Here is a 25,950-nt window from a genome sequence, read left to right as displayed (position 1 = left end):
CGCCTGCAGCCTGGGGAGGACCCCACGGCAGAGAGGGAAGCCTGTGCTGGAGCAGGCTCCTGGCAGGACCTGTGGCCCTGTGGACAGAAAAGCTCCAGGCTGGAGCAGGTTTGCTGGCAGGACTTGTGACCCCACTGGGAACTCACACTGGAGCAGGCTGCTCCTGAAGGACTGCACTCTGTGGGAGGAACCCACACTGCAGCAGTGTATGAACTGCAGCCCGTGGGAAGGACTCACATTGGAGAAATTCATGAAGGACTGTCTCCCGTGGGAAGGACCCCACGCTGGAGCAGGGGCAGAGTGTGAGGAGTCCTCCCCCTGAGGAAGAAGGAGCGGCAGAGACAGCGTGTGATGGACTGGCCACAACCCCCATCCCCCTGTGCCACTCAGCGGGAGGAGGTAGACAAATGAGGAGCAAAGCTGAGCACAGGAAGAAAGGAAGGGTGGCAAGAAAATGTTTTAAGTTTGGTTTTAGCTCTTTTTACTCTGGTTTGATTGATGAAAATTTATCTTTTATTCCCAAGCTGAGTCTATTTGGCCCACGATGGCAATTGCTGAACGATCTCTCCCTGTCCGTATCTCAAACTGTGAGGCTTACATGGTATTTTCTCTCCCCTGCGCAGCTGAGGAGGGGAGTGACAGAGCATCTTTGGTGGGTACCTGGCCTCCAGACAAGGTTAACCCACCACAAAAGGAAAGAATAAAAAAGCAAAGCTATTCTCAGTCTAAGTACCTCCTCCTCTGGTGAAAAGAATTAACTAAAATATGGATATTGCCATTAGTGTTCAAAAACTTGAAAACTGTTCAGTCAAACATCAGAATAAAACAGAAACCCTATAGAAGAGCATGAAAACATCCAATACAGTCACTGAGAAAGCACAGATAATGATCCCCTCAAGCTATCCCAATTAATCAATAAGCAAGAGAGAACTCAACAATAACTACGTTCAACAGGCTTTCCAGACCAATACTGAGAACTCTCATTAAAGATGAGAAGTCAGTGAAGGTATCCCCTAGAACTTAATTATTCCATGAAGTAATACGTTAACCACCAAAAGGAAGAGAAAAATAGGACATACAATCCTTCGCTCGTTTTCCACATCTTCCTGAATGCCAAATGCCATAATTTTCCTCCAGTAATCAGTGAAAATCTCTTGACATCAAGGTCACCCTATTTTATAGTTAATTTCTACTCTGACATAACATTCAGTTTGCCATCTCAAATTACGTGAAATTCAGGTCAACCTCCAGTAAAACATAACCCATCACCGAGTGCTGAGCACAAGATACACAGGAAATAATCACTGACACCCCATCCACAAGAAAATGGAAGAGATATCCACAGTAATGGCCTATGACTATGGGCCATGAAGAGATCCAGAAATGGGAAAACAAAAGCCTAGGCTATAAAAATATAAATTTCAAAATTGTAGCTACTTAGAACAACAGTCATAGACAGCAGAGTACCTACGCTACTCCCGTTTCCCCATTTTAATTTGCAAAACGGAACCAAAAAAGGATCCTTGGTAAAACTACATAAAAACTAATGTAAGGTATTTGAAAGACACAAAAAAAGAAAAAGGGGTCTTCATTTATATTATTAAAAGCAAAGAAATGGCTTGTCAAAAAATTATTTCATAAAATGCGGCAAAAAGACAGAGTTTATATGGTATACTAATGTGTAGAAGTCGCCAATACAGGCAATTTCTGAGGCCATCAGCCTGAAAAAACTGTAGCACAACTGCAACAGAAAAAAGTGTTAGGTATTTATGTCAGTGAGAAACTGTAAAATACTATCAGACTTCTATGAAAACACTATAAATCTGTTGTCATATTATTTTCCTACTTTTTTTTTTTTTAATAAAAAGTACAGGATTACAGAAAAAGCACACATCATCCAACAAGTGTAATGCATGTTCTCTAGCCGCATACATTAAATGTATATAAACAGTTCCTGCTGCATGGTACTGGACACAGTCGTCACGTGTTGATCAGGTAGATTTAATACAGCATTACTAATTTAAAAGCTGTCTTCCTACATACAGTTTCTGTTTGCCTGCTAGGGAAGAGCAAGCACTTTCAGCTGCTGCTGTTCCAGTTCAGTCTCTCTGTAATGCCACACCACGGCTTGCCTGCAGCCTCTACTTACCTCAGCCACCGTGAGAACACAGTATATCGACTGGTGCTCAGGATCCACGCCCTCCAGCTTCATCCCAGCCTTGAATCCGTTTTTGTTATATGGGAAAGATTGATACTGCAATGGAAAAGAAGAACAGTTTCAATACTTCTGAAAGTATATCAGAGAAAGATGGAATGTCTTTATAAGGGAAAAAACAATGATTATTTTTCATGTTCGTGAAAGAATTGCTTTAAAATAAGTTTTGCATTTTTAAAAACATACTGCAGAAAAGAGGAAATTCATGGTTATTCAAAAAACATGTTGATATTAGAATGACTTAAAACTTGAGAGTACTTAAGAAAATTATAAAGAATTAGCAAAAAAGCTACCCAAGGGAAAGACGACAACATGATTTGCTCTCAGCTTTTTTCCCACTAATTGTCAATAAAAGGTTTTAACAATGTAATTAAATAATTTTCAGCCTATGCAGTGACACTTTGACTCAGTGGTCATCACTCCTGTTACAATCACAACAATGATGCTCTGTTTTTCCTTTTCATTTCCACATCCCAGGCTATCAAAGTGGAACTGAAAGGGAGAAATACAAAATACTGTTTGTATGTAGGTTTGGCCTCTTTCATGCTGTTTTCTCTTTTGTAAGTTGGGTCCCATGAGTTTGTTTTGTTTATTATACATCACAGGAACTAGCCTAATATCACATTATGACAAACCTAGAGGAACATCTTTCATATGAAAGTGAAAACAAGGCTAAGCAAAAAGAACGTTTCCAATCACAGGACATCAGCATTGCATGTAACATGTTCCCTGTCTTCTGTTAAAGAAAGGAGGAAGCTAGCAGGTACTAAGGTTAAATTGGAGGGAATATCAGAAAAAAAATTTAATAAAACTGCAGAGGGTTTTCCACAGAATACAAAATTTACAGCTACACAGTTTTTATGTCCCAAATGGTTGCAGACAAAACACAGAAGCATCTTATATGCTCCCCCTTCCTTCTGTTCTTGCCTAAAATCTTCACATGCTCCCTAGTCATTTGCAGTTCTTCTGCAGGGAATAGAAATAGAAGGGTACCAAGAAAGGTACTCGGAGAGGTCACCTACTTGCAACAAAGGAAACCTCTCTTTGGTGGCTTTGGCTGCCACTGATATAACTGAATAACAAACCCAGGAGAAAAAAAATGCAGTGCAGAGCAAAAGAGCTATATGCAGTCAGGGGGAAGGGAGATGGAGAACCAGACCAGTTTAAAACAGCCTAAAGTGGTCAGCTAATAGGTGTCTAACCACAGCTCTAAGTCCCTATCTAAAAAGAGGTTAGATGATGATTTTGTAGACCTCGGTTAAGGGGTCAGAGTATCTGACTGCAGTACACACATTTGAAAAGTTATTTCATCCTAACATCACCACACTTAACCTTTTTATTATCAATGAGAGTTTAATGAAGTTACACTATGCATAATTCTGGATACATCCTCAAGAGGAACGTAAAAGCAGAGCATTTTGTTTTATTTTTTTTTTTAAACTGATAAACAGAAATCTTTAAAGTTCATTTTTGTACACAAACTTGAAGTTAATGCCATCTATATCATAAATACCTTACAGGTAAAAAACTTCAGTGGAAAACTGAAATACTAGAAATACTGACACACTGAGAAACAATGGCCAATAATGTAACTGAGATTTTGCAAAAGCAAGCACAAATAAAATTACAAAGAAAAGAAACAATTAAGAAGTCATAGATCTGTCTGTTCTTTCATTATTATAATAAACTTCACTGTACACACAGTACAAAATTCTACAAACAATACACTAAAAATTAAGCAATTATCACACAGGTATGTCCTGAAAAATAAGACAGGAATTACTCGTTATTCTTTCCATTGTCAAATCTAAAACTTCTAAGGCAATGCATCTTTAGTTTGGCTTCTGTTACAGAAAAATAACAGGTAAATTTTTAGAACTTCAATAATATTTAACATATTTAAATTTTGGGCATTATTCTGAATACATCAACCGAGGTTAAGCTATGACAGACTTAGTAATCACACATGAACTTTACAACAAACATTAAAAGATACTTTGTTAAGGAGAGATACAAGAACAAAGTAAGAGTAAAAGGAATCAGCAAATGAGCAGATGGCAGACTGGGGATAAGAAACATTTATGTATGGTGCAAGAACATACACAAACCCCAAAAGATTACACTGGGGAGCTGGAGACTGAAAATAACAAAATTCAAATGTCAATAATTTTGTTTTACTGTATCAGTTACAGCTTTTCAGTCACAGCCTAGAAACAACTCTAAAATTTAAGTACCAGGAAGTGGCAACTCTCCATTACCTTTACCATTCCTAACTATAGGTACAAAAAACTACCACAAAAAGTACTGCTTCTGAACTGGAAAAATAAGAAAGAAAAGAGTGATTCTCACAATCCAAACAGAAATCAAGGATTCAAAACCAATGATGATGTTCGGTTGTTGGGTTTAGGGTTTGGTTTTTTTAACCTTACTGTTCCTATGGCTTGCTTGTCCACCAGTAAAATGGAGAAATATAAACTGGCCACTCCCAGGTGTTATTAAGAATCCTTTCTCTGCTACAGGCTTTAAATATTGCACACTAAATAAAACCCTAGAACTACCCAGGGGCTAAAGACTTTAAAAGAAAATATTAAATAAGACGTACTGAATGAGAGAAATACACTATGAAGAAAAAAAGGAAATAGTATGTCACCATGTAACTCTAGAGTTTGTCACCATGTTCAGTGCCCAGTAAGGCTGGTACATGCCTGTGTGCCGCAACAGAACTTCATGTAACTTCAGACAGGCAGAGCAACCCTTTGTAAATCTGCCTTCCAGACAGAGACACTACTTATCCAAGTGTTTTTCTTGACAATTTTTCAACCAGTATATCGCACAGGGGATATAAAAGATGGTCAGGTAACTGTTGTTTTTGCACCTACAAACCTATGTATTCTGTACATTGCAATCCTAGTTCTTTAGTTTGGTACCTCAGTAATGTCTAAAAGCACCAATTAAAACTCAGCATCACACGCACACATAAGTCAAAATGTTAATCCCTGCATGAAAATTTAATAGTTCAAGTATAAAGCAAACAGAAAAAAATAGATGCAAGAAACAGACTACAAGAACAGAATTATCAAAAAATAATACCAGATATACATAGCAGAAGTACAGCAGTTGTGACATGTTCAAATGTTTTGCCAGGTTTTGCAAGAGAAGAGAACAGCATGGAAGCTTTGTGGATTTGCATACAGAAGTCGTTTCCAAGCAAGAGAGACAGCACAAGAGAAAACACTGAAATGACAAATGACAAAGACTACCGTAGCAGGCAAAGGACAAGCAAGAGATGATGATGTGACATTCAGTCAGATGACAGGCAAAATGGGAATAAAACAAACTAGTATCTGATGTAGTAAAAACATATGTCATCAGGAGCTACAAACAGGCAGGTAATATAATCAAAGCAACAAGCCAAAAGATGACCTGTGTACCACCTTTCTAAACATATTTAAAGGGAATGATACGGCATGAAAAAAATGAGGGTATGTATCAGATTTTTATCTTCAGAGATTAGAAGGAAAGGCTAGATCTTGCAGATCTTGCAAAAGCATCTGGTTTCTGTAGTCTCAGTTGACAGCATTCATCTACAACTACAGAATTCTCTGAAAAAACAGAGAAAGGTAATTGCACACATTACGACTATCTTGACAATTGCTGATGGACAGCATTATTTTAATCATGTAGGTATTCCCCAGAGATGTGTAAAATATTCAATTTTTTTATTATTATTTCCTAGATATTTAATGATCTTAGGTGGTTGATTTAAACTTCACGTCATACCTCTTTAAAAAGCTTAATAGGTACTGCCACAGCCTTTTCTTCCTCCAGATAGGATGCCCAACACCATGCTTGCCTTCCTTTAGAGGGTACAGCTGTAAAGAAGCACACAATAGCAGACGAATTCTGTAACAATTAACTAAAAACAAACCAACACAACACTTCGAAGTTCATGATATGTCTATGTGAAAGCTACATTTTATTAAATGAATCCATGGTGTTTCTCAGGACTTATTTCAGGAAAAGAAGTAGCACTGTAGATTTAATGGCACCAGGACCATGGAAGTTCCATGTCCCAGTGCCATTAAATCTACAGTGCTACTTCTTTGGAAGTTCCTGGTTTGTATAGAAAGTTCAGATCTTGATTAGTAACAAGGAAAAGCTCATTCAGGTGACAAGAACAACTTACATACAATGTCATGCCTCCTGTTCCTTTTCTCTGATTGGTAGGAAGACACATTAAGATATACAATTTGCAAATGTGTAAAAAGATGAGTTCAAATAATAAATTAGCTCAGTATTTTTTCCCCCCAATAATCTATTTTCCTGAAAAGCATTGTCAATTGGATAGCACTTGTGATACATTTTTTTAATCACAGCTGAAATACTTTAATCTTTAACAATATTCAGAATGTTTTTAACCTACTCCATCACGCTGATGGTTTTGGGTGGAGAGGCAGTGATTTAACAGTAATTTCTCCAAGCCATCAAAACTCTCACCAGTGCTTTTTTCCCCCCATCATGTGATTAGCATGTGACAGAAACCTCCAGTTTCAGGTTTGTTCAGGTAGTATGAACACTTGCATACACTTGTATAGGAACTGTAATACTGGCTACAGTTACAACACTGAGTAACACTTTTTAGGCCTTGAAAACAGGGCACTTACTGCACTAGCAAAAGCCAGGATCTTCAAAAAACGATGGCTTGTGAGGCTGGCCATGCATGTATCTACTTTCATATATCTCCACTCTGCTCTATTGATCTTCTCCTAAAATCTCTCCTCTGCACATGCAGCTTAGCATTTCAGACCATAAGCTCACGCTGCCAGGAGGATTCCTCACATTCCACAGTACGATTCTGGCCTGATCCAGACTGTGGGCTACTCACAAGAGAAGTAACCCCCTTAAGTAACAGCCTGGCTAAGCATCTTCATGATTAAAACATGAACCATAACAATAGTGATGCCAAACTCTCCTGAAGAAAGATGATAATGTAACCAAAAGATAACAAATTTCAGAATGACAGCAATCGCTCAATGCTATTAAAGCACATCCATTTTATTTATGATTCACCCAGTTTTTATCTATTACATTTAAGAGATGTGTTGCTCAGCACAGTAACATACAGTTATTTGCTTGGTTCTAGAATAAAAATTGGTCTTTTATACCAGATCTCTTGTGATGAACTGACATTTTCTCATATTAAAAAAAAAAAAAATATAGAAGAAATCTGTACAGATCATTCTGTCAGTGGACAGAAGTGATTTCCATAGAGCATCAGCATTGTGCTCGCATCTCACACACTTCTTATCACCTCAGCTTTGGAAACAACTGTAAAAATAATATTTATATTTCAGGAGTAATTCTACCTCAGGAGGGGGAATCTTCCATAACTTTTATGCCTCGCATCTTCAATCAGTATTTCAGCTGCCTAGTGTGCAGCAGAGCTATTTGGAGTCCTGTGCTGATTAGTGGCTCTGTATCTTCTGGTAATGGCTCCCAGTCCACCATAAGAAACACTTTGGAGGGCAAGATGTAAGTTTGTGCCTGATGTATCACTGAGGTATAACAACTCCTGATTCTCCAATTCTTCCTAAAAGTATCTATCATACAAATAGCTTGAAAAAAACAGCACTCATTTAAAATATGTTTTATTATGCTGCTTGATGCAATGTATGTCCCTTTGGACTGATTATAGCAATTATTCCTAAACAGTTCCATAAATGTGTCTATTTCCAGCACATACTGTAGACATGAAATTGATCCCCAAGGAAACAAAAGTAAACTTTCACTTCTGCTTAATACATGTCTTTCAATATCTGGGAACTCAATGGGCCTGATTCCCTTTAACATCAGCCTCTTCAAAGGGATGAAAAAACCCCTAAAATGTGCATCAATTACTTTTCCACTCACTATATCCTCCTCCATGCTGCCAGAGGTATATAAACCAGCTCTTTGTAAAAGGTGATCAGTCTCCAAGTGATGGGGTTTTTCCCCAGTTTTCATGTGGCGCTCTCCATTCTTCAATCCTTAAAACTTAATTGATATAAGTAACAACGGCACTCTCTTTTTACAGAACTGAAAAAACATATTCAATAGGGAATACAAATTCAGTGAAACAATGCTGGCAATTCACAATAAGAGATGGGTATCACCTAAAAAATCAGTAGTTGAGATTTGTTGTTTCATAATCTAACTTACTTTGTTTCAAAACTGTTATTTCCCCTTTTCTTTTCCTCCTGGCTCTCTGTGAGACTCTCAAGATCCTTCCTTCAGGTTTGTCCTCCTAAATTAAGGAAAGAGTACAGTAACCTCATAAGGCAAATTACACTAACAAAATCAAAAGTGTTCTCTTCTTAATTGTAATGCAGCTTTTCTGTAAATAAGTTACTGGTCTATAGTCATTTATTCATGTGCAAAGCGACAAAGTAACAGGTGTTGGGAAATATGTGCTCCTGTTTTTCCATGCTGAAAATGTAACAAGTCTAGGTTAGAATCATTTTTTCCCATTAAATTCTTTTTGTTCTGTTCTTAAAAAAAAAAAAAGCGGGGGGAGGGGGTGGGTGGGGAGGAAAAGGGATAAAAACTAGCTCTTACCAACTCATTGTCAGTAATTACAATTTACTGATGAGGCATATTGAAATTGGTAAGTGAACCAACTATTTATTGTGGCTCTGATAGAGGGATGCCATCACTTCTCTTTTTAGACTGATGAAGTTACTGACATTGCAATATAAGGCAAAACTCCCAATGAAATAAGTGCAGGAATGGCTTTAGGATGCATACTAACAATTTCATCAGGATTCTCTTTCTTCTCCTCATTATCCCTGGACTCTTCTTTGAGAGGCAACTTTGCTTTTCTTTTCCGAATGCCTTTAGAATCATCTTCCCCATTACATTCCATGCTGGGTTTTTCCTCCTTTGGTTCTCTATCATAAGAGTAACACAATAACACAAAGCCAATATTATTTCACTTCTCATATTCATAAAACAAGTAAAAAGCAAGCAAATCTGAAGGTCAAGTGTTTGTAGGTCTCAGGGTATTATACCAAATACATTCTTAGAAATGCTACTGAAAATTTTATCTGTCAAAAGAATTAATCTGAAAGACACACAATGGCAGCTGCAAAAGGAAAGCTGTCAGCTTACACTGAACAAGTTCTGCGCGTTCTAAACAGTGTGTCTTTTCTCATGCACCATCAAGCCTCACACAGAAGCAAACTGTGAAATGTTTAGGACTGCAGGGCAGTTTACAGGAAGGGAAGCAAAGGTAATTGTTAAGACTGACAAATCCAATTGGAGAAAGCTGGTATGTGACTGTACAAATTGCTAAACAAGCAATCAGAACAGAAAACTTTTAAGTAATTAGCTAAAAATAAAGGAAAATGCACAAAATGACAGATGTTAAACTGCCATAATGCAGTAATATGCAATACAGAACGGACATACTAACAGAAACCTTCTTTTGTGATGAGAGGAACTGCACAAGCTGAAATAAAAGGAACTGAGAAACTACAGTACGCTCATGTTTTCACTCACTGTCATCTGTAACACAGCTCTTGCACTTAATTGTAATTAACTCACCACACCAACCATCTCATTACTGATTATCTTAATTCCAATGATTATGAAAGAGGGTGGGAGTCTGACGCTGATTCATGCATCCCATAGACTGTTTCACCACTTGCATCTGACAGCAGAACACAGCACACCAAGCAAAAAAAGACTGCCTTCAACATCAGCGTTAGACAAACTAAATGTTGTTAACACATTTACATGTAAAACAGTGAAAGAACATTAGAAACCAATGGAGACTCACCAAAACATGGCTGCTAAATACCTCCCTTTGCCCCACCATTAATGTTTCATCCCACCACCGTATCTTATGCTGTATTTATGCCAAATTCTTCATTTCTATGCTTTATAATTGCACCTACTTGTTTTTTACTTGCTGGGCACATTTCTGGCTGCAAAATTTCCCTTCAGGAACAAACTCTTCAATGGTACAATAGCGGTAGCAGTTTTCACAGAAAACAAGTCCATCCATTTTTGCAGTTTCTTTCAACCTTGTGCAGATCCCTGTCTTTTCTGAAAAGGCTGTACAATGAAAAAAGTAACTTCACTTAGATGATACATTTCCAACCATCCTCAGCAGGCCTTGCCAAGCAAATGGAAAAATGAAAGCCACGCCACTCCTGTCAGAATGAAGAACCCCAGTTCTGTGTGTCATTCAGACACAGTCAGTGCCTTTACGGGGTTCATAATCCTGACAAGCAAGTTGGGTTTTCATGGGGCAACACTAGAGGGGGGAATCCACCGACTTCATGCCTCTGTCATCAGTGGCACATCAACACTGCTTCCATGGCTACTCGTGGAAGGAGTGAATTTTGTAACAGGCACCACGCTGACTGCCCACAAAGTCATCACTGCACAGAGTCCATCACCTCACCTCCTGCTGACATGCCTCATTTTTGACCTACACATAGGGTTATTTGGGTTTACCGGGGGAGTTATCTTTCAGTAGGTGAACTTACTTCTGGAAGTAAATCACTGGCTACATTCTACAGTCTCTCACAGCAATATCTATTGCTCAGCCTGCCTGAAGTCCACCAGAAGTGAAAAATCACTGATTTGTAACAGAAATTTTCAAATACTAAGTTACTCACTCATCCTAAGCTAGAGTTTCCTCACAAGAGGCATGTAGCCTAGAAGAGGATGCCATTTCTTTCACTCACAGGCAAGTATGTAGCACTGTCAAGTTTTCCAGCTTCTAGAGCAGGTCATTGACTTTGCAACCCCCAGAAAGCAAATTTCAAGTCACAAACTACTTCTTTTGCTTGAACACTGTACTGTCTTTGAAAACTGAGTCAAATGAACTCTTTGCGTGCAGACTATCTCCACTAGAAGAATATGTAATTTACATGCTATATTTACAGTCCAGCACCATTTGTGGTTCAAAACAACTATTTCCTCTCAGAATGGAAAATGTTAGCACTATTTTTATCTTTGGGGAGCAGTAAATTAATCAAGGGCAGTGTAAGGTAGCAGTAGGATACTTACTTGGTATGTTTATGTATCCACAAACACACTTCAATTCAGTAGCGACATCATTTATTTTCAGGTTTGCCAGACTGCCTGGAACAAAGTTGTATGTTTTGCCGTAGATAACTGTGGTCTCTGTCTAAGGAGAGCGCCTGTTGTGCTACTACACTATCACACTGTTGCCACTCTCACCACAGATGTGAATCTTGCCGAACTACCATTGCCTTGGAGACAGACCTACAGAACAGAGTAGCTGTGAAGCTTCAGACCTTACAGCCGAGGCCCAAACTGCTTTCCCAGGGATGTAAATGTTTTCACCTAGGCACAAAACTCACATGACAACTAAGACTTAATGGTGGGGAAGTAGCAAAGGAAAACTTGCCTTGACTCTGCTTATTGTGCTTGTGCTGATGATTATTAAACCAAAATAGTGAAGTCTGCTCCTCAAAGGACTTATAGAATGCATATTGTAAAAGAAAATTGATAAAATATAATATCGACAAGGAAAAAAAAACACTAGGTAGTTGTAAGCAATTGTAAAACAAGCTGTGAGACTGTTTTTTCATGCTACTCTGTCATTGCTGGAGTGTTTCAAAATTTTCAGAACTTAGGACAATGTAAAGCAACACTCCTTGAACAAAAAATGCGGGCTTTCTCACATCAGTATTTTAAATCCAGGAAACACCTTATTTGGTAGACAGATACTACTACAACTAACAGAATTTTATTATTCAAGTTAACCATAAATGGTTAACCACTAATTTGAATACTGTAAAAAAGCCTAGTCAGCAGGAGCAAGGCAACAGACCAGACCTACATTTACATTGGTTGTAGCAGCTAAGCAGCAACGAGTATCAAGTGAAGGCCATTTACACTGTGCAGTACTTAGGACACAAATGAACTATACACTGTTAGTAAAGTCTGTGGGGCAGTCTGAAGAACCAGCTCAACAGAAATAATATCTAAAAAATTCCCAATAATTTAAAGTAGGAAATTTACTACATTGCAAATTAAATAGAGGGAAAATACTGATTCTAAACTTAAAAAAAAATACTGTTATAAAAAATTGCAACTGAAATTGAACTTCAGATGTTTAAAAAGTGGAAGTATTTCTTATTATTATTTTCATACTTATCCACACCCTAAGAAACAAGTAACATCAGATATACTCAGTGCATTAAAGCAAATAAAGGTGGGTTGGTGGGTTATTATGATTTTTGAGAGCAATCTTTAAGAAAAAACAATATATTAAACAAAATACAGTCTACCACAGAAAATGTTTACCTCCTCTTAACTGACCTTCTTGAGCAGTTGGAACCATCCATGTTGTCGTAGCAGTTGCCTTTTTAACACTTTCCATCTCAGTTTCATCTGTAATCACTTCCAGGGCCCCAAATTCATTCACTCTAAACTGTAAGACAAAACAAATGGCAGAGAGTATAGTAAAAATTGAGTTAATACTCTCTCACATCATCCTCTTCTATTCACCAACATAGTTTTTACATGGTGTCCTCACCATATTTTACCTAATTTCTAGGTGTTTCTGCTTATTCCCAAGGAATTGAAAACAAGCCTTTCTTGCTTCCGTTAAGCAAAATGCAAACTCATTTTGTTATCTATAAATATTGATTTGCAATAGATATTGATACAGATGCCTCCACGTGCAGATCGGTATCTAACTTACACACATGAATGAAAAAATCAGTAGCAGAAACTCATGGGAAAATGTCCTGACTGTATGCTTTTCATTGCCAGCAAAATAACACTCCAGCCACTGAGTATTTTTGTCGAGGAACAGGGAACTGCACATCAAATACAAATGCTTCACATAGTACAGAAATTTCAGCTTCCTCCAAAAACACAGTACTTCTCCACTGTAAAGTGCTCATAAACAAACATCTCAAGGCAGTTTATGAGCTGTTTAATTACACGCTGAATGTGATATTACTGTCAGCCAGAAGCAAGGCTCAACAATAGCCCACATGCTGTGCTTACACAGGAGCACCAGGAGTTATATCCATCCTGCTGCCAGCAGAAAAGCGCGTTCCAACTGCCGTAATGATTACAGCACTACCAGATGAAAATAAACTTCAGCTTCCCAGCCACTCCTTGGTCTTGCAGGCCCAGCTGGTTACATGGGTTGAACCGAAGGCAGCGCTCTGCCCGTGATCGTCTGCCCTGAACAGTGAAGGGGTGTTAAGTCTCGGAGCTTTGCCACAGAGGACAGGTCTCTAGCAGTGTGGTGCTCTCACCAACGGAGATCAACAGGAAAAATTATGCCTGAGAAAGTCTTTCAAAGCTCCCTAGCACCCACCTGCGAGAATATTCCTGTAGCACGAAGTCTGTTTCTGTTTCTCTGGTCAGGCAACTTGACCTTGGAAAAATGAGAAGGGCAACAATGTGCACTACACTGATCTTCACTGTGCCTCCAGAGGCTGCAGGATGAATCCATCCCACTCATTTTGGACCCTGCTATGGTACAGTACTGAAAATGAGCCATTCTGACTGAAAGCAAAGGTGAGCCCTATGGTGTACGTACCACAACAGTGTGCTTTCACTCACACAGCCCTTCCAGCCTCAGCATTTGCCAAGAGCAACCAGGTCCTACGGAATACAAGCAGTTCAGAAATAATAAGCTGAGGAGAGAGAAAGAAGAGAAGGACCTCACAGTTGTATGACTTCTGGAGCTGAGATTTGCACTTGCAATCAGCTCACAACAGATACACAAGTGTGGACAAACTGTTGATAAATCCATCTGGACTAAAGACCAGGAGTTCAGTTTTGAAAAGCAACCAAATGCAGTAACACCACATGCTCATACTCCAGTTTGCAGACAGACATTCATGCTGTTCCACCCAAAGAAAAGCAGTGGAGTTACCATTCTGAAGAGGATTCTAATGTCTTACAGCTGACTCAAATTTTGGTTAAGCTCATTTTTGCTATTGGTGCTTTGCTGACTCTGCAATAGGTGGATGCCAGAGGGAAAACCTTCCTTTCTTCCAAGAGCTATAACTCTGCACGAGCTGTCTCAGCACACAGGCTGTGAGCACAAACTAACACGCGGTGCTGCAGCCCACCAACCGACAGGTCACAGGGAAGTTACTAAGCACCTTCTGGAAACACTCTGCTGCACCTTCCAGCCACCCTTTCACGGGAGGTTGTGCACAGCAGCAAGAGCTGAACCATTAAGGAAGCAGCTCCTGAATAGTCAGGCCACCACGCTAAGACGGGCTCAGTGATGGAGTAACCACTTCCTACTGCCTTAGCAGGCAGGAAGATGTGACAACAGTGCTCCTGGTCCAGCTGCCTCATCTGACCTCTGTATCTCCTGGTTTTGCCCACAGCCTCCCCTTTCTCAATGTCAGGGGCCTCCAGCTCCTGTTCGGACACAGGCTTGAAGCAGACACATCTGTTTTTGCTGACTGCTTCCCCAGCCACAGTTTCAGCATTACTGCACACAGTGGACTCTCCGTAGCTGACCAGAAAAATGCCTCAGACCTGAGGAGTCATAATCTGGGTTTAGCTGGGGAGGAAAAGCAAAAAAAAGGTTCACTGCCTAAAACCAGTACAAATAGATGTACAGAGCAGCATGCTGCAGAAAGCCATCGCAGGGTAAGAGCTGCCAGAACAATGTGCCAACTAGTGTCTACTGTTGGATGCATGACAAAAACGGATCTAGATTAATGGTGGTTTGCGTGTCCATGAAAAAATTGAACACTTTTGTAAGCCTCTTCTTCCTAGAAAGTAGGTGACAAAACCACCTCCCCCAAAAAAACAAACAAACAAACAAAAAAAAACCAACACCCCACCACACCAACCTGAAGGTAAAGGTTCTGTCACAATATTACGTCTATTTTTGGTGATCCAAGCTAAAATACAGTAAGAGCAGTCCTCCCGTATACTTCCCTAGGTGTGCTGACAGTCTGGAAGTTCACAGCAGGTGATAGAGAGGGAAGGAAACAGTGCCACCGAGCTAACTTCTCAGGATGGATCCACAGCATTCTGAGACATAAAACTTTGGTTTTAAGTCACAAAACTCCTTAAGTAAATATATGGCTTCCATCAGCTTTTCACAGAAGCCACCCCTTGTAGCCCTCCTCTGCTACCAAAACCTCCTTTGCTACCCAAACCTCAACAGCTTTCATGAGCGAATCCATGGTAAGATAAACAGAAATAAATGTAACATTTGAATAGAAAATTTAACTTACAGAGTTTCACATACAGGTGAGCAAGGGCAAAAATACACATTTTAAAGTTACTGCAGTTCTTTTAACACAAATATATCATAAACTGAGTCATCAGGATGAGTCCAATTGTTAGTGGCTACATATACAACACAGAACTTATTTACCTGCCCTGTTTGCAGTTTCCACAAGGATCAAAACAGAATTGAACAGCAGTTTCCATCTAAACATCATTAAAATTCCTTCCATTCAGAGCTGAGAGACATTTCACATTCTCGGAAAACGATGTCCTGATATACCAGGACTTCAGCTTATATGACTGTTAATTTAACCTCCAGTAATATTTTAACATTCATTCAACAAATAAAGAACACATTGAGGGTAAGCAAGGCTTAAACAAATAATAATCAAACTTTATAAATACTTTCTGAACTATTTCTACATGCTAAGTTCTTCTACGGAGATCAAAATTACTATCAATAAACTTTTCTTAAATTAATATTGCATTAAAATTTACACAGGCCTGGAACAAGTATCATAATCACTGGGAGGAAGCCTTTCTTTATTGCAGGCAGCAGTATCACACGAAGTATTTCATAAATGTTTCAGCTGCAATGGATATGCAGCCAGAGTTTCTGTTACCAGCATCTCTACCAAAAGTACATTCCTCAATTCCTTGCTCAAAAAAACCTTCTTCTAATTTTTCATCTATTCAGTCAGTTTATACCCATTGGTTCTCAACCCGACATTACCCTATGGATTACACAGCTCCAGTACCCTCATGCTTACTCTCTGGGTATGCATTTGAAGCAAGGAATTATGTACCCCAGAACTTAATTTTATTTAGCTAAGGACAAGCTCCTTTTCTTCTTGTGAAAATGGTGCTCCATCTTCCTGATTAGCCCATCATTCTTTGCCCACCACTGCTGGGCTCAGCCATGGAAATGAACTTCTCCGTGCACGTGACTAAGCGTAACACTGCAGGTGGAGTTCTGCTCTCCATCCTCCCGTGGCTTTAGGACTTTTCCATGCCCAATGCAAGTTTTTTGCCTTATCATGCCTTATGCAGACTGGAAGGCACTCTGTAGTTTTATATAGGAGGAATTATATGTTAAAAGGGCTTTTAGTTCTCTTTCTCTGCATTTCATAAAAATACTCTATGTATTTATCACTACGTGGGATAAAAATAAATTTTCAAACAATGTGAAATAGCTATAATAGTGCAGATTAATTCTTAGAAACACAAACCTATTGGGAAGAAATATATAGAATCAAGTTTCAAATTAAGTCCCCGCTGTTGCACGTGTCTAATTCAAAGCAACAAAGATCAGACTATCTCAGTTTACTGTTACTTGGTGCCCTTCTAAGAGTGTACAAGATCTTATCAGTACAGAGATCAAATCAGAGTAAAGGCTACTATTATTTTCTCCAAGGTAAAAATATTATTTGGGAGAACAGGCAGACATAAAAAGGAAGACAAAGGAAGAACAACTGAAATGCAAAGGACAAAAAATAAGAAGGAAAAAAACGCACGCATGTAAATACACAGCTTTAAAATAAATTTGAAAAAACAGCCAACACCACCATCTACTGGGCAAGATACGGACACAGAGTTCGTTGCAGTAAAGACAATTGTTGCTGCATTCTGACAGTAATTCCAGGAATAATACTCATCTTCAGCCCGTGACAGTGTGACTGTAGACTAACACAGAAGAAACTTGCAAAATCTAGATTATCCAAAACAAAAGTCAATTTGAGTAAACATTCTTCTTGCCTACGGACTTATTGAACTTAAAGTAACAGAGTTACACAGCAGTCTGTCAAGGGGACCAATACCTGGGACTCCAGGGATACAAGCCAAAGAACTACACTCAAGATCTCTGGTTAGCCAACAGTTACGGTTCTTGATTTTAATCACCATTTAATCAGTGATTTCAGTAGGACTGCTGAGATAAATTAGAGCCTTTCTGGCATCTTACAGCTCCTCCTCTCTTTAAAGCAAAGGAATTGCCTGTACACACTGCATTGTCCAACCACATCCTGGTACATGCCAAACTATTTTTTACGTAAATTTATTTGAGTAAGTTAATAAATGCCAGAACTTGTCCGTTCAACCATTATCCTCTTCTGTGTGTGTGATGCAGTCCTTACATGCATGATCACATTTATTTTTTTCACAGAAACCCTGCCCCAGGCAGGGGATGGATAGCATTCAGAAAATGAGGCAGCTGGGGTATTTTTATACTCTTTCTTCAAGTAGTAAAGCCAGTCTTATTTACTCTACATGGTTTGAAAGTAGAATGATTGTTTGTTTTAAAAAAACTCCACTGGAATAACAAAAAGCACGTATCTAAAAAAGCTTTAGGCACTCTAGCAATTACTGTTACAATGCAGTGCAAAGTAATTCCTGAAACAAAACCTCTGTTCTCAAAACACTTACAAAAGAAAATAAAAATATCTCATCCTAGCTTTTCATCCTTCCGAATACTCTGCTCCCAGCTTATTTCAAAGCACTCAGTAAGCATGTGACCCCTGATGCTTGCCTGGTCACACAATTTTGACTCTTTCAGGGATGCAGAATGTTATGGGAATGTGTCCCTGCACCTGGCTCTTCCCTTTCCTTAATGAGAGAGATCCTGCCTGCACACTCCTGCCCTGGCAAGTATGGCAAAAGACAACTTAAGCAGGACCCCTGGCTATATAGGGCTCCCTAAATCATTGTCATCAGAGATTAAATTCCGCACCATGAACAGGGGAAAGGGCCAGACTCTCTCGCACTGGAATGGTGCTCTCAGCAAGAAAGCCAAGCAGTTCAAGCAATCTTTGATTGATTTTAAGATGCTTTAGTAACACTGCAATAGGCTAATCTGAAGGAGAGAACAATTTGCATCCAAAAGGAAAGTTTTTTCCTAAATGGGCAGGCACAAGAAGGAAAGGATTACTATCAAATTACAACCTTCAAAAAAAAGAAAAATAGGAACATTCTCTCATCACTTCTGAACCGAAGCTGTTCCATCCAGGTACCGCCAGAAAACTTATACCTTTAGCAAGAAAGACTGACATTTTCCCAGCAAACTGCCGATACCTCAGTCTTGTCTGCAGTAATCTTTATCTACTTTATTCTTAGACACTCCTCCGGCTTTTCCAATGCCTCCCCTCTGCCCCGAGTGCTCAAGAATTATCTGAGTACCAGAGGGTTTCTCAATGATTTCTCTCCACTGTGAACTGAGTCTGCCTTATTATCTCCACTTGAGTAGGAAATTGCAGCTAAACAGACTTTCTTAAGGTGACACATAAATCACTGACAGAGCCAGAAGTCAAGGCCTGCCAAGACGACGCTTATTGATCCAGAAGTTGACCTACAAAGCAACCCTGGCTCCCAATTATTCCAGCCAGAATATTTCTAAATACCAAACACCAATATCTCATGGGGAACCCAAGCAAGTGACAAATAAAATATGAATGGCTACCTGCCAAAGTTTGGGTTCCAGTGAGTTGTTCAGCACCGCACAGGAAGGCTGTGGTAGAAGCAAGTGCAGTGCTAAGCTTTCCTGTGTGGGATTTACCTGCATTAATCACAGAACTATTCCCTTTCCTTCCTGAAATCCTCTGCCCAATTATTTACGTGTCTGACAGCACCTACAGCAATTGACATAGTAGATTTTGTGGTAAAATCGCACGTGATCACTGAAGTGAAGCCTCTACCATGACCACACATGAGAAAGCCCAATTAAAGAACCAAAGACAAACTTCACTCAGCTTTTCTTGGCTTTGGAGTTTTCACGATTTTAATAGTAAAATTTCCTTTTTAGTCTTTTTTTTTTTAAAAAAAGTTAATATCATTTTATGACAATGCAAAGTTTTAACTAGAAATCTGTTTTGAAGTCATTCTTTTGAAATGAAGCACAGCATGAGCTAATTAATTACATTAGATTGCAACAGAACAAAGTTACTTCCATGTGGAAAAGACCAGGCCACTAGTTACATCTGCTGGAGTTCACACATGGTCAGAGAAGGTCTATTCTGCCTTGGTTTTTCCTCCCTGTGCTACCCCTTACCAGCTTCCCTGAAGGGAATCTATCTTCCCTCTGGAATAACGCCTTTCCGGAGCAGGCAGTGATTTAACTCATTTCTGGCAGTTGATGTTTCCCACAGACACTCTCAGGGACTCTGCCCCAAGAAAGAAATGCCTCCCCAGGCTCAGTGCAGCACATGCCACTGTGTGAGGACAGAAATAGCTTTGCACTAAAAAAGCACCATAGTCAGTTACTGCCTGAGACACGACCGGTATTTCTGGCATATAATCATGTGAGGGAAAAAAATGGGTTGTTTTCAAAATGTTAATTATCTCAAGCAAGCTCGACTGCAATTTCAGAACAGGCAGGTGGAAGGATGCGCTTTACTGCCTTGAGTTGCTCCACCTATGCATCCAGAAACACAGTACCCTGAATCACCGTTACTTTCTTTACAGCACGGCTGGAAATACCGAGCACCACTGACCAGTATCCCACCATTCATGTTCCACTATTATAATTGGCTTCCTATGATATTAGCTGCCCAACTTTATTTACTGGTTAATGTCTTCATCACCAAATTTATTTGTATTTTTTTTCTGTTCAAGCACAATTTGCAAGCTGGAAATAATGACCAGAATTCCATCCGTGCACTATATAACAGCTCATTTTCCAAACACAAGCACGAGGAAACTCATTACGAAGTACTTCATAAACTTCTGTCACTGCAGTAGGAAGTGACTGTAAATTATTACAGCTTTTCCAATTTAATGAGTACATTTAAATCTTGAAGTGATGGTGTTACTGCCTGCACTCAGCACAGAGATTTCTTTTTTTTTTTTTAAAAAAAGAGAGAGAAAAAGAGTATTTCACATTTACATTCACACCATGCAGAGTAACTGGTAAGCACTGATGTTTTTCAGATGAGCATACATTACTTAGCCTGCCACATGAAGGCATTCTGCAATTTGTAAACTATTTTAAACTCTACTGGAATTCAAGTTTTCTGTTTTATTTAAACATCCTGAAAGAACTAATATACAATGCTAAAATTTTTGTTCTTAGTCTTCAGTGCAACACACTGTACAATTTTTAATTCTCCCTGTCCCCGGTACAATTTGTAATTCTAGCATTTTCCACAACCACTCACTATTTTTCTGTCACACCACACGGTCAAAGCAGCATTCAAGTAGCATTAACTATTTTATGACTACTTTTGCTAAAGAGTTTTAACAAAATCTGTTTGAGTACATATTTCCACAGTCTTTTCCAACTACGGGTGACAAAACTCTAACAATTAACATGGCACAAAATCATAGTAAAAGAACATTCTCGGCATTTTACCAGTGTGGAAACAGGTGTAGACACAAGAGACCATGGCATGGCTGAGAACAGAAGCTTGGTATCTGACTTGGCTCCCTTGTTTTCATTAGATCAGGAGTGTCCTCCCCTTGATGCAGTTTCTCTCAGTTAAGTCTGGTAGGCATGAAACTGCCCACAGGACTTTGTAACAAAAAGAAATAATGTGATTTCTTGTTCCAAATTTCTATATCATATGAACACTTAAATTTAAGCAATGATAAGAATTGAGAAAAGTTATTTTTAAACGTTTCAAGTATTTTACACTATTTACAACAGGGTTCTTAACAGCTTTTAGTCATAGAGGAACTTATATTCACAAAAGTGAAGTGGTTCTTAAAAAGAATGGTTGCTCAGATATAATTGCCTGATAATCTGAGGAGGCTGGATAATAATATAGCACACAAGAAAAGAGATTTTTTTGAAAGTGCATATGTAAAAGTAAATACGTAATTTCATCACGCAAGTAGTAAAAGACAAGCAAATGCCATGTGACTTACACGAGTAAAAATAAGGATTTCAGGCAGGTGACTCCCCAAAACTTCTATATTAAAAAGCAGTATTTCAACATTTTTGTATACATTTAACTTAAAACATACTCATACAATATAGTTAACCAAGTCTGAGTGTTCAAGGACATTTTTCCCCAACATTTTTTGAAGACAAAAAGATTAAACGTGAGAATGTAAGCAATACATTGTCTGCAAAGAATAGTTCAGCTACTCCTTCTATTTTATTATTAAAAAACCCCAACCAAACAAAAAAAGAAACCCACCCACAAAAAAACCCCAGACACTCTGATCTATAACCAAGTTGTAAAACCAGAATCTTTGGATTTGTCCATCTTGCTATTAAGTTGTTTTCACCTGATTTTTTCAATGGCATTTCAATGTAGATATATGGCAATAGTTTGATATCTTTAGTGGAAGTCTTATCACTGAATTTTGATCTGATGAAAATTGAGTAATTGATCAAAATTGTTCAAATTAAAAATTGATTTGATCAAACTTGAACTGACTTTATAATTTTTGAAACATACATGCAAGAATTAACTTCTATGTAAGACCATATTCTTAGGTTTGGGACACAGTATTAGAATACTTTGCTATCAGAACAGTTCAGATAAACCATCCACATTAACCCTGTTCCGAGAATTCCACAAAGAGCATAACCTATCTTCCACGATCACATTTACAGTTTCAAAGGATTAGTCACCCTTTTAGCCATCAGTATTTAGAAGCAGTCTTGAAAAATGAGTTGTTACAATTACCTCAAAACCTTAAAAATCCTTACTACTCTAACAGTTCAAATTGTTTTGGTATCTATATGAATACCTACTCCTTCGCTGAATCTTCATGCTCCCTGGTCCAGTAAGCTCCTCAGGCTAAGTCTGTATTGTTAGAAAATAGTCTTCTTTCAGTCAGTGTTAAAATAGTATCATTTCAATTTCATCCAGTAATCCCTTGCTTTTGTATTCAAAGCAAAAAACAAAAACCCAAGACGAGAATATACTGCCTGGCCAATACTCTCTGTATCTTTCATCATTCTGGGTATGCTACCATCACACCTCTGTGTCTTCCCTAATGCCTGGACCAAAGAAAGAATCCCTGTCCAAAAATCAAATACCTGTTAGTTTAAAAAAAAAAACACAACAAAAAACCCCACCAAACACCAACACCCCACCACCAAACAAAAACCACAAACAACAACAAAAACCAACCCACCACAACACAGAAGAGCAACCTTAAATGAAACTCATGCTTTCCTGACCCAGGCATAGATAAGAATCTTCTTACATGATTTCTTGAACTTACCCTCAGCTACACCTTCCTCACTTTGTATGGAAGCTTTCCCATTCCTCCACTAATTAATGACCCAACCTTTGCTTTGGTTTTTTGGTTTCTTTTGACATAAGGTAATCAGAACTGAACAAAACACGTAACAGGGATTTGTATGAGATTATTATATTTTCCTGCACTGTTCCCTTTTGCATTCCCCAAACATTTCAATATTAGTTCTGCCTTTCACACAATGTTGCTTATTGAAACAGAAAGGTATTTTTAAAGCCTGGACTTCTTAAAAAAATGAACTGCTCAGGGATGTGGAGGCTGATGCTAGCCTTGACAGCAGTAACCATGAGATGGTGAAGTCTGAAATCCTGAAAGAAGCAGGCAAAACAAATAGCAGCACTGGACTTCAGGAAAAAGGCAGATTTTGGCTTGTTCAAAGATCTGCTTGGCAGGATCATATGAAAGAATGCTTTAGTGGGTAAATGGGCCCAGGAAATTTAGATATCCCTCCAGGGACTTCACACTAGGAGAAGTTAAGCAAACGTGGATGAAGGCCAACATGAATGAACTAGGGACTCCTGACTTAGTTCAAATGGAAAAGGAAGTACACAGAAGGTGAAACAAGGGAAATGTTATATAGAGGAGGTATGTAGTGATATTGCTGTAGTGTACAATGATGGAATTAGGAAACCCAGAGCTCAGCTGGAGAAGAAACTAGCAAAGATAACAAGAAAGCCATTTTGTACAGGCATACTGGTACAGGAAGCAAAAGCAAATTACCAAATTGGAGGGACTAGCTGATACAGTGAAGGGCAGCATTGCTACTCAAAGATCTTGACAAGTTGAAGAAGTGGGCTAACAAGATCTCATGAAGGTCTACAAAGCACACACAAGGCCCTGCACCTGGGACAGAACAGCCGCGTACAGCCCAGAGGCCATCTGAAAGCAGCTTTGCAGAAGACCAGAAGGGCTGAACACGAGTCAGCAACGTGCCCCGGCACCAAAGGTGGCCACAAGCATCCAGGGCTGTGTTAGCAAGAGGGTAGCCAGCAGGTCGAGGGAACGGATTATTCCCCACTGTTTAATACTGATGAGACCACATGCAGACTACCGTGTCCAGGACAAGAAGGGCTGACATACTGGAGCAGGGGTAGTGATGCCCACCAAAACCAGTAGGGGCTGTAGCAGATGACACGCAAGGAGAAGCTGAGTGAACTTATTTGCCCTGTCTTAAGAACAGAAGATAAGATTTTACTGCTGTCTTCCAGTAGTTAATAGAAGACACATAGGGGATGGATCCAGGCTCTTCTCAGGTGTGGACAGTGAAAGGACAAGAGAAAACAGGCACAAGCTGTTGGGAAAATCCCAACAAAGTATCCATAAAGGGGAAAGTCACTGTGAGCGTGGTCAAATGCTGGAACAGGTGGCCCAGAGAGATTACTGGGGTATCTCCAACGCTGGAGATCACCACTGAGCACCGCTGGCTGACTTAGATCAGGTTGCTCAGGGCCTTGTGCAGTATGGATTTGGTTGTGTCGTGAGGTCCTTTCCAATGAGAATTATTTTGTCCATCTATTCTATAGAAACAATAGAAATCATAACAGGCACCGATTTCTTCTAAAAACACAAATGTATTCTGAGTTTCCTTTTAAAAAATAAAAAACTATGAGAAAACCTCATCAATGTTAATCTAAATGGAATTATATGAAAATACTGACTATAAGCAACAGGAAATAGGTGCAAGAAAGTCTCTAATATTGAAACTGTATTTTTAGCTAACGCCGCAGAGGACATGTTCTGACAACACAGTAAAAAGTATCAGATAACAAAATATGTTAAATACTTTGAAAACAAAATAAAATTGTTATAATTTACTTCAGTGTAAACTGTTTGTTTCACACAAACAGTGTGAAAAATGTAATTAAAAGTACTATCCCCGTATCATTCCAATTTCTAAACTATACCAAACTCAGAAGCACTCACTTCATTCACTTTTCTAGGCACCCACATGACAAAAGCACAGCAAAAATAAACTATTTTTAGAAATTAAAAGAACTAAGAATATCAGACCGTGAGAGTCAATGACAGTATAAAGATTCTCAGTGATACCGTAATACAATGCTCTAAGTGCAGTGAATTTTCACACTTAACTTTCGAGATTTCTTTCGGATTTTTTGCACATGATTACAACTGTCTATATAGCAAGGCAGCGCTAATTTATGCCTTCCTACGGGGATGACGGCTGTCTGTGCCAGCACCAGAAACTGAATCAAGAAACTCCAGAGCTAAAAGCTAACATGCTACAGTCTCTTAACTCGGAGCTGCAGGTTCATGTTTTATTCATAAAAGCAGATACCTACACACCAGATTTTGAAATGCATTATTTTGGCATTTAACATTTTTATTTCACCAATTAAAAAAATTACATATCTTACCTTTAGGTCACTTCCTGGCAAAGTACCTATGCCATCCTTCCAGTCCATAGCACTAAATACATCAAACTCTTGACCATTTCCACTAGAGGCAGATTCGTTCATGATGCATGTACTAAAATAAAAAATATTAAAAAAAAAAGTGTTGGGTTTTTTTTATTCTGAAAATACTGTAAGTGGTTTAATGTTTATATCACCAGACATTTCTTCAAAAGCACTTCACAGATTAGCATCAAACACTCCTCTCAGCGAACCAGCAATGTGGACAACTAGTGACAATGCTGATAATATACCGTAATGTATTAAAAACAAGTAGGAATCTCTTGTAAACCTTAAAAAATAATACCCGTTTTATACACTAGGAGGCTATTAATGAGGTTTTATCGGAGAGAAATGAAACATTTCAAACGGCAAATAAATTGACATGGGGAACACATGCCTCAAGTACACCTAAGAAAAACATTTGTTCTGATGAAGGCAAAACACAAGTGCATGCCTATAATAAATACATTAAGCACTGATTAACAGAACAGCTTTTCCGTAAGATCAGGTAACAGGTAACACAGATGTGACTGCTTCACCCAAGTTCAAACTCAAGTCTGAAAATTAATTTGAAACTACCTTTCATTTTCACTGCATGACTCAGGACACCCAAATATTCCTTGTCAGTTCCATACAGTTTCACTGGATTTTGATTTGCATTTGTTACATTTATTTACATGCAGTGAAGCACATACACACTAGAGAAAACCACTGCTCTGCAAGAGACTCTTTTACCAGACCCCTACGTTTCAGAACAGTGGAAAGAGAGGAGAGAATATTTATCTTCAGAAACAGCAGATTTGGACATCCTCTTCTGTGGTAAAAGAGTTTATCCCAAATAATTTGCACAAGCAACAGAGCAAGAAACTGACCCCT

The 25,950-nt window shown here is 38.8% G+C and overlaps 1 protein-coding gene across 1 annotated transcript in view; it reads right to left on the bottom strand.

The window, feature by feature from the left end:
- The window catches only part of L3MBTL3 (l(3)mbt-like 3 (Drosophila)), a 71,332-nt gene extending 46,187 nt beyond the window's left edge, over nucleotides 1–25,145 (bottom strand). Inside the window, exons 1-7 of the mRNA XM_010158452.1 lie at nucleotides 25,036–25,145; nucleotides 12,554–12,665; nucleotides 10,150–10,309; nucleotides 9,003–9,141; nucleotides 8,414–8,498; nucleotides 5,996–6,087; nucleotides 2,150–2,254 (exon numbers count right to left, since the gene is read on the bottom strand). Coding sequence (XP_010156754.1) covers nucleotides 2,150–2,254; nucleotides 5,996–6,087; nucleotides 8,414–8,498; nucleotides 9,003–9,141; nucleotides 10,150–10,309; nucleotides 12,554–12,665; nucleotides 25,036–25,137 — 795 coding nt within the window. The 5' untranslated portion in view covers nucleotides 25,138–25,145. The remainder of the gene's footprint in view (nucleotides 1–2,149; nucleotides 2,255–5,995; nucleotides 6,088–8,413; nucleotides 8,499–9,002; nucleotides 9,142–10,149; nucleotides 10,310–12,553; nucleotides 12,666–25,035) is intronic.
- Nucleotides 25,146–25,950: the final 805 nt, after the last annotated feature.

Source organism: Eurypyga helias, unplaced genomic scaffold (genome assembly GCF_000690775.1).
Source record: "Eurypyga helias isolate BGI_N326 unplaced genomic scaffold, ASM69077v1 scaffold14749, whole genome shotgun sequence".
Lineage (NCBI taxonomy): Eukaryota > Metazoa > Chordata > Aves > Eurypygiformes > Eurypygidae > Eurypyga > Eurypyga helias.
This window is presented reverse-complemented; position numbering and strand designations above follow the sequence as displayed.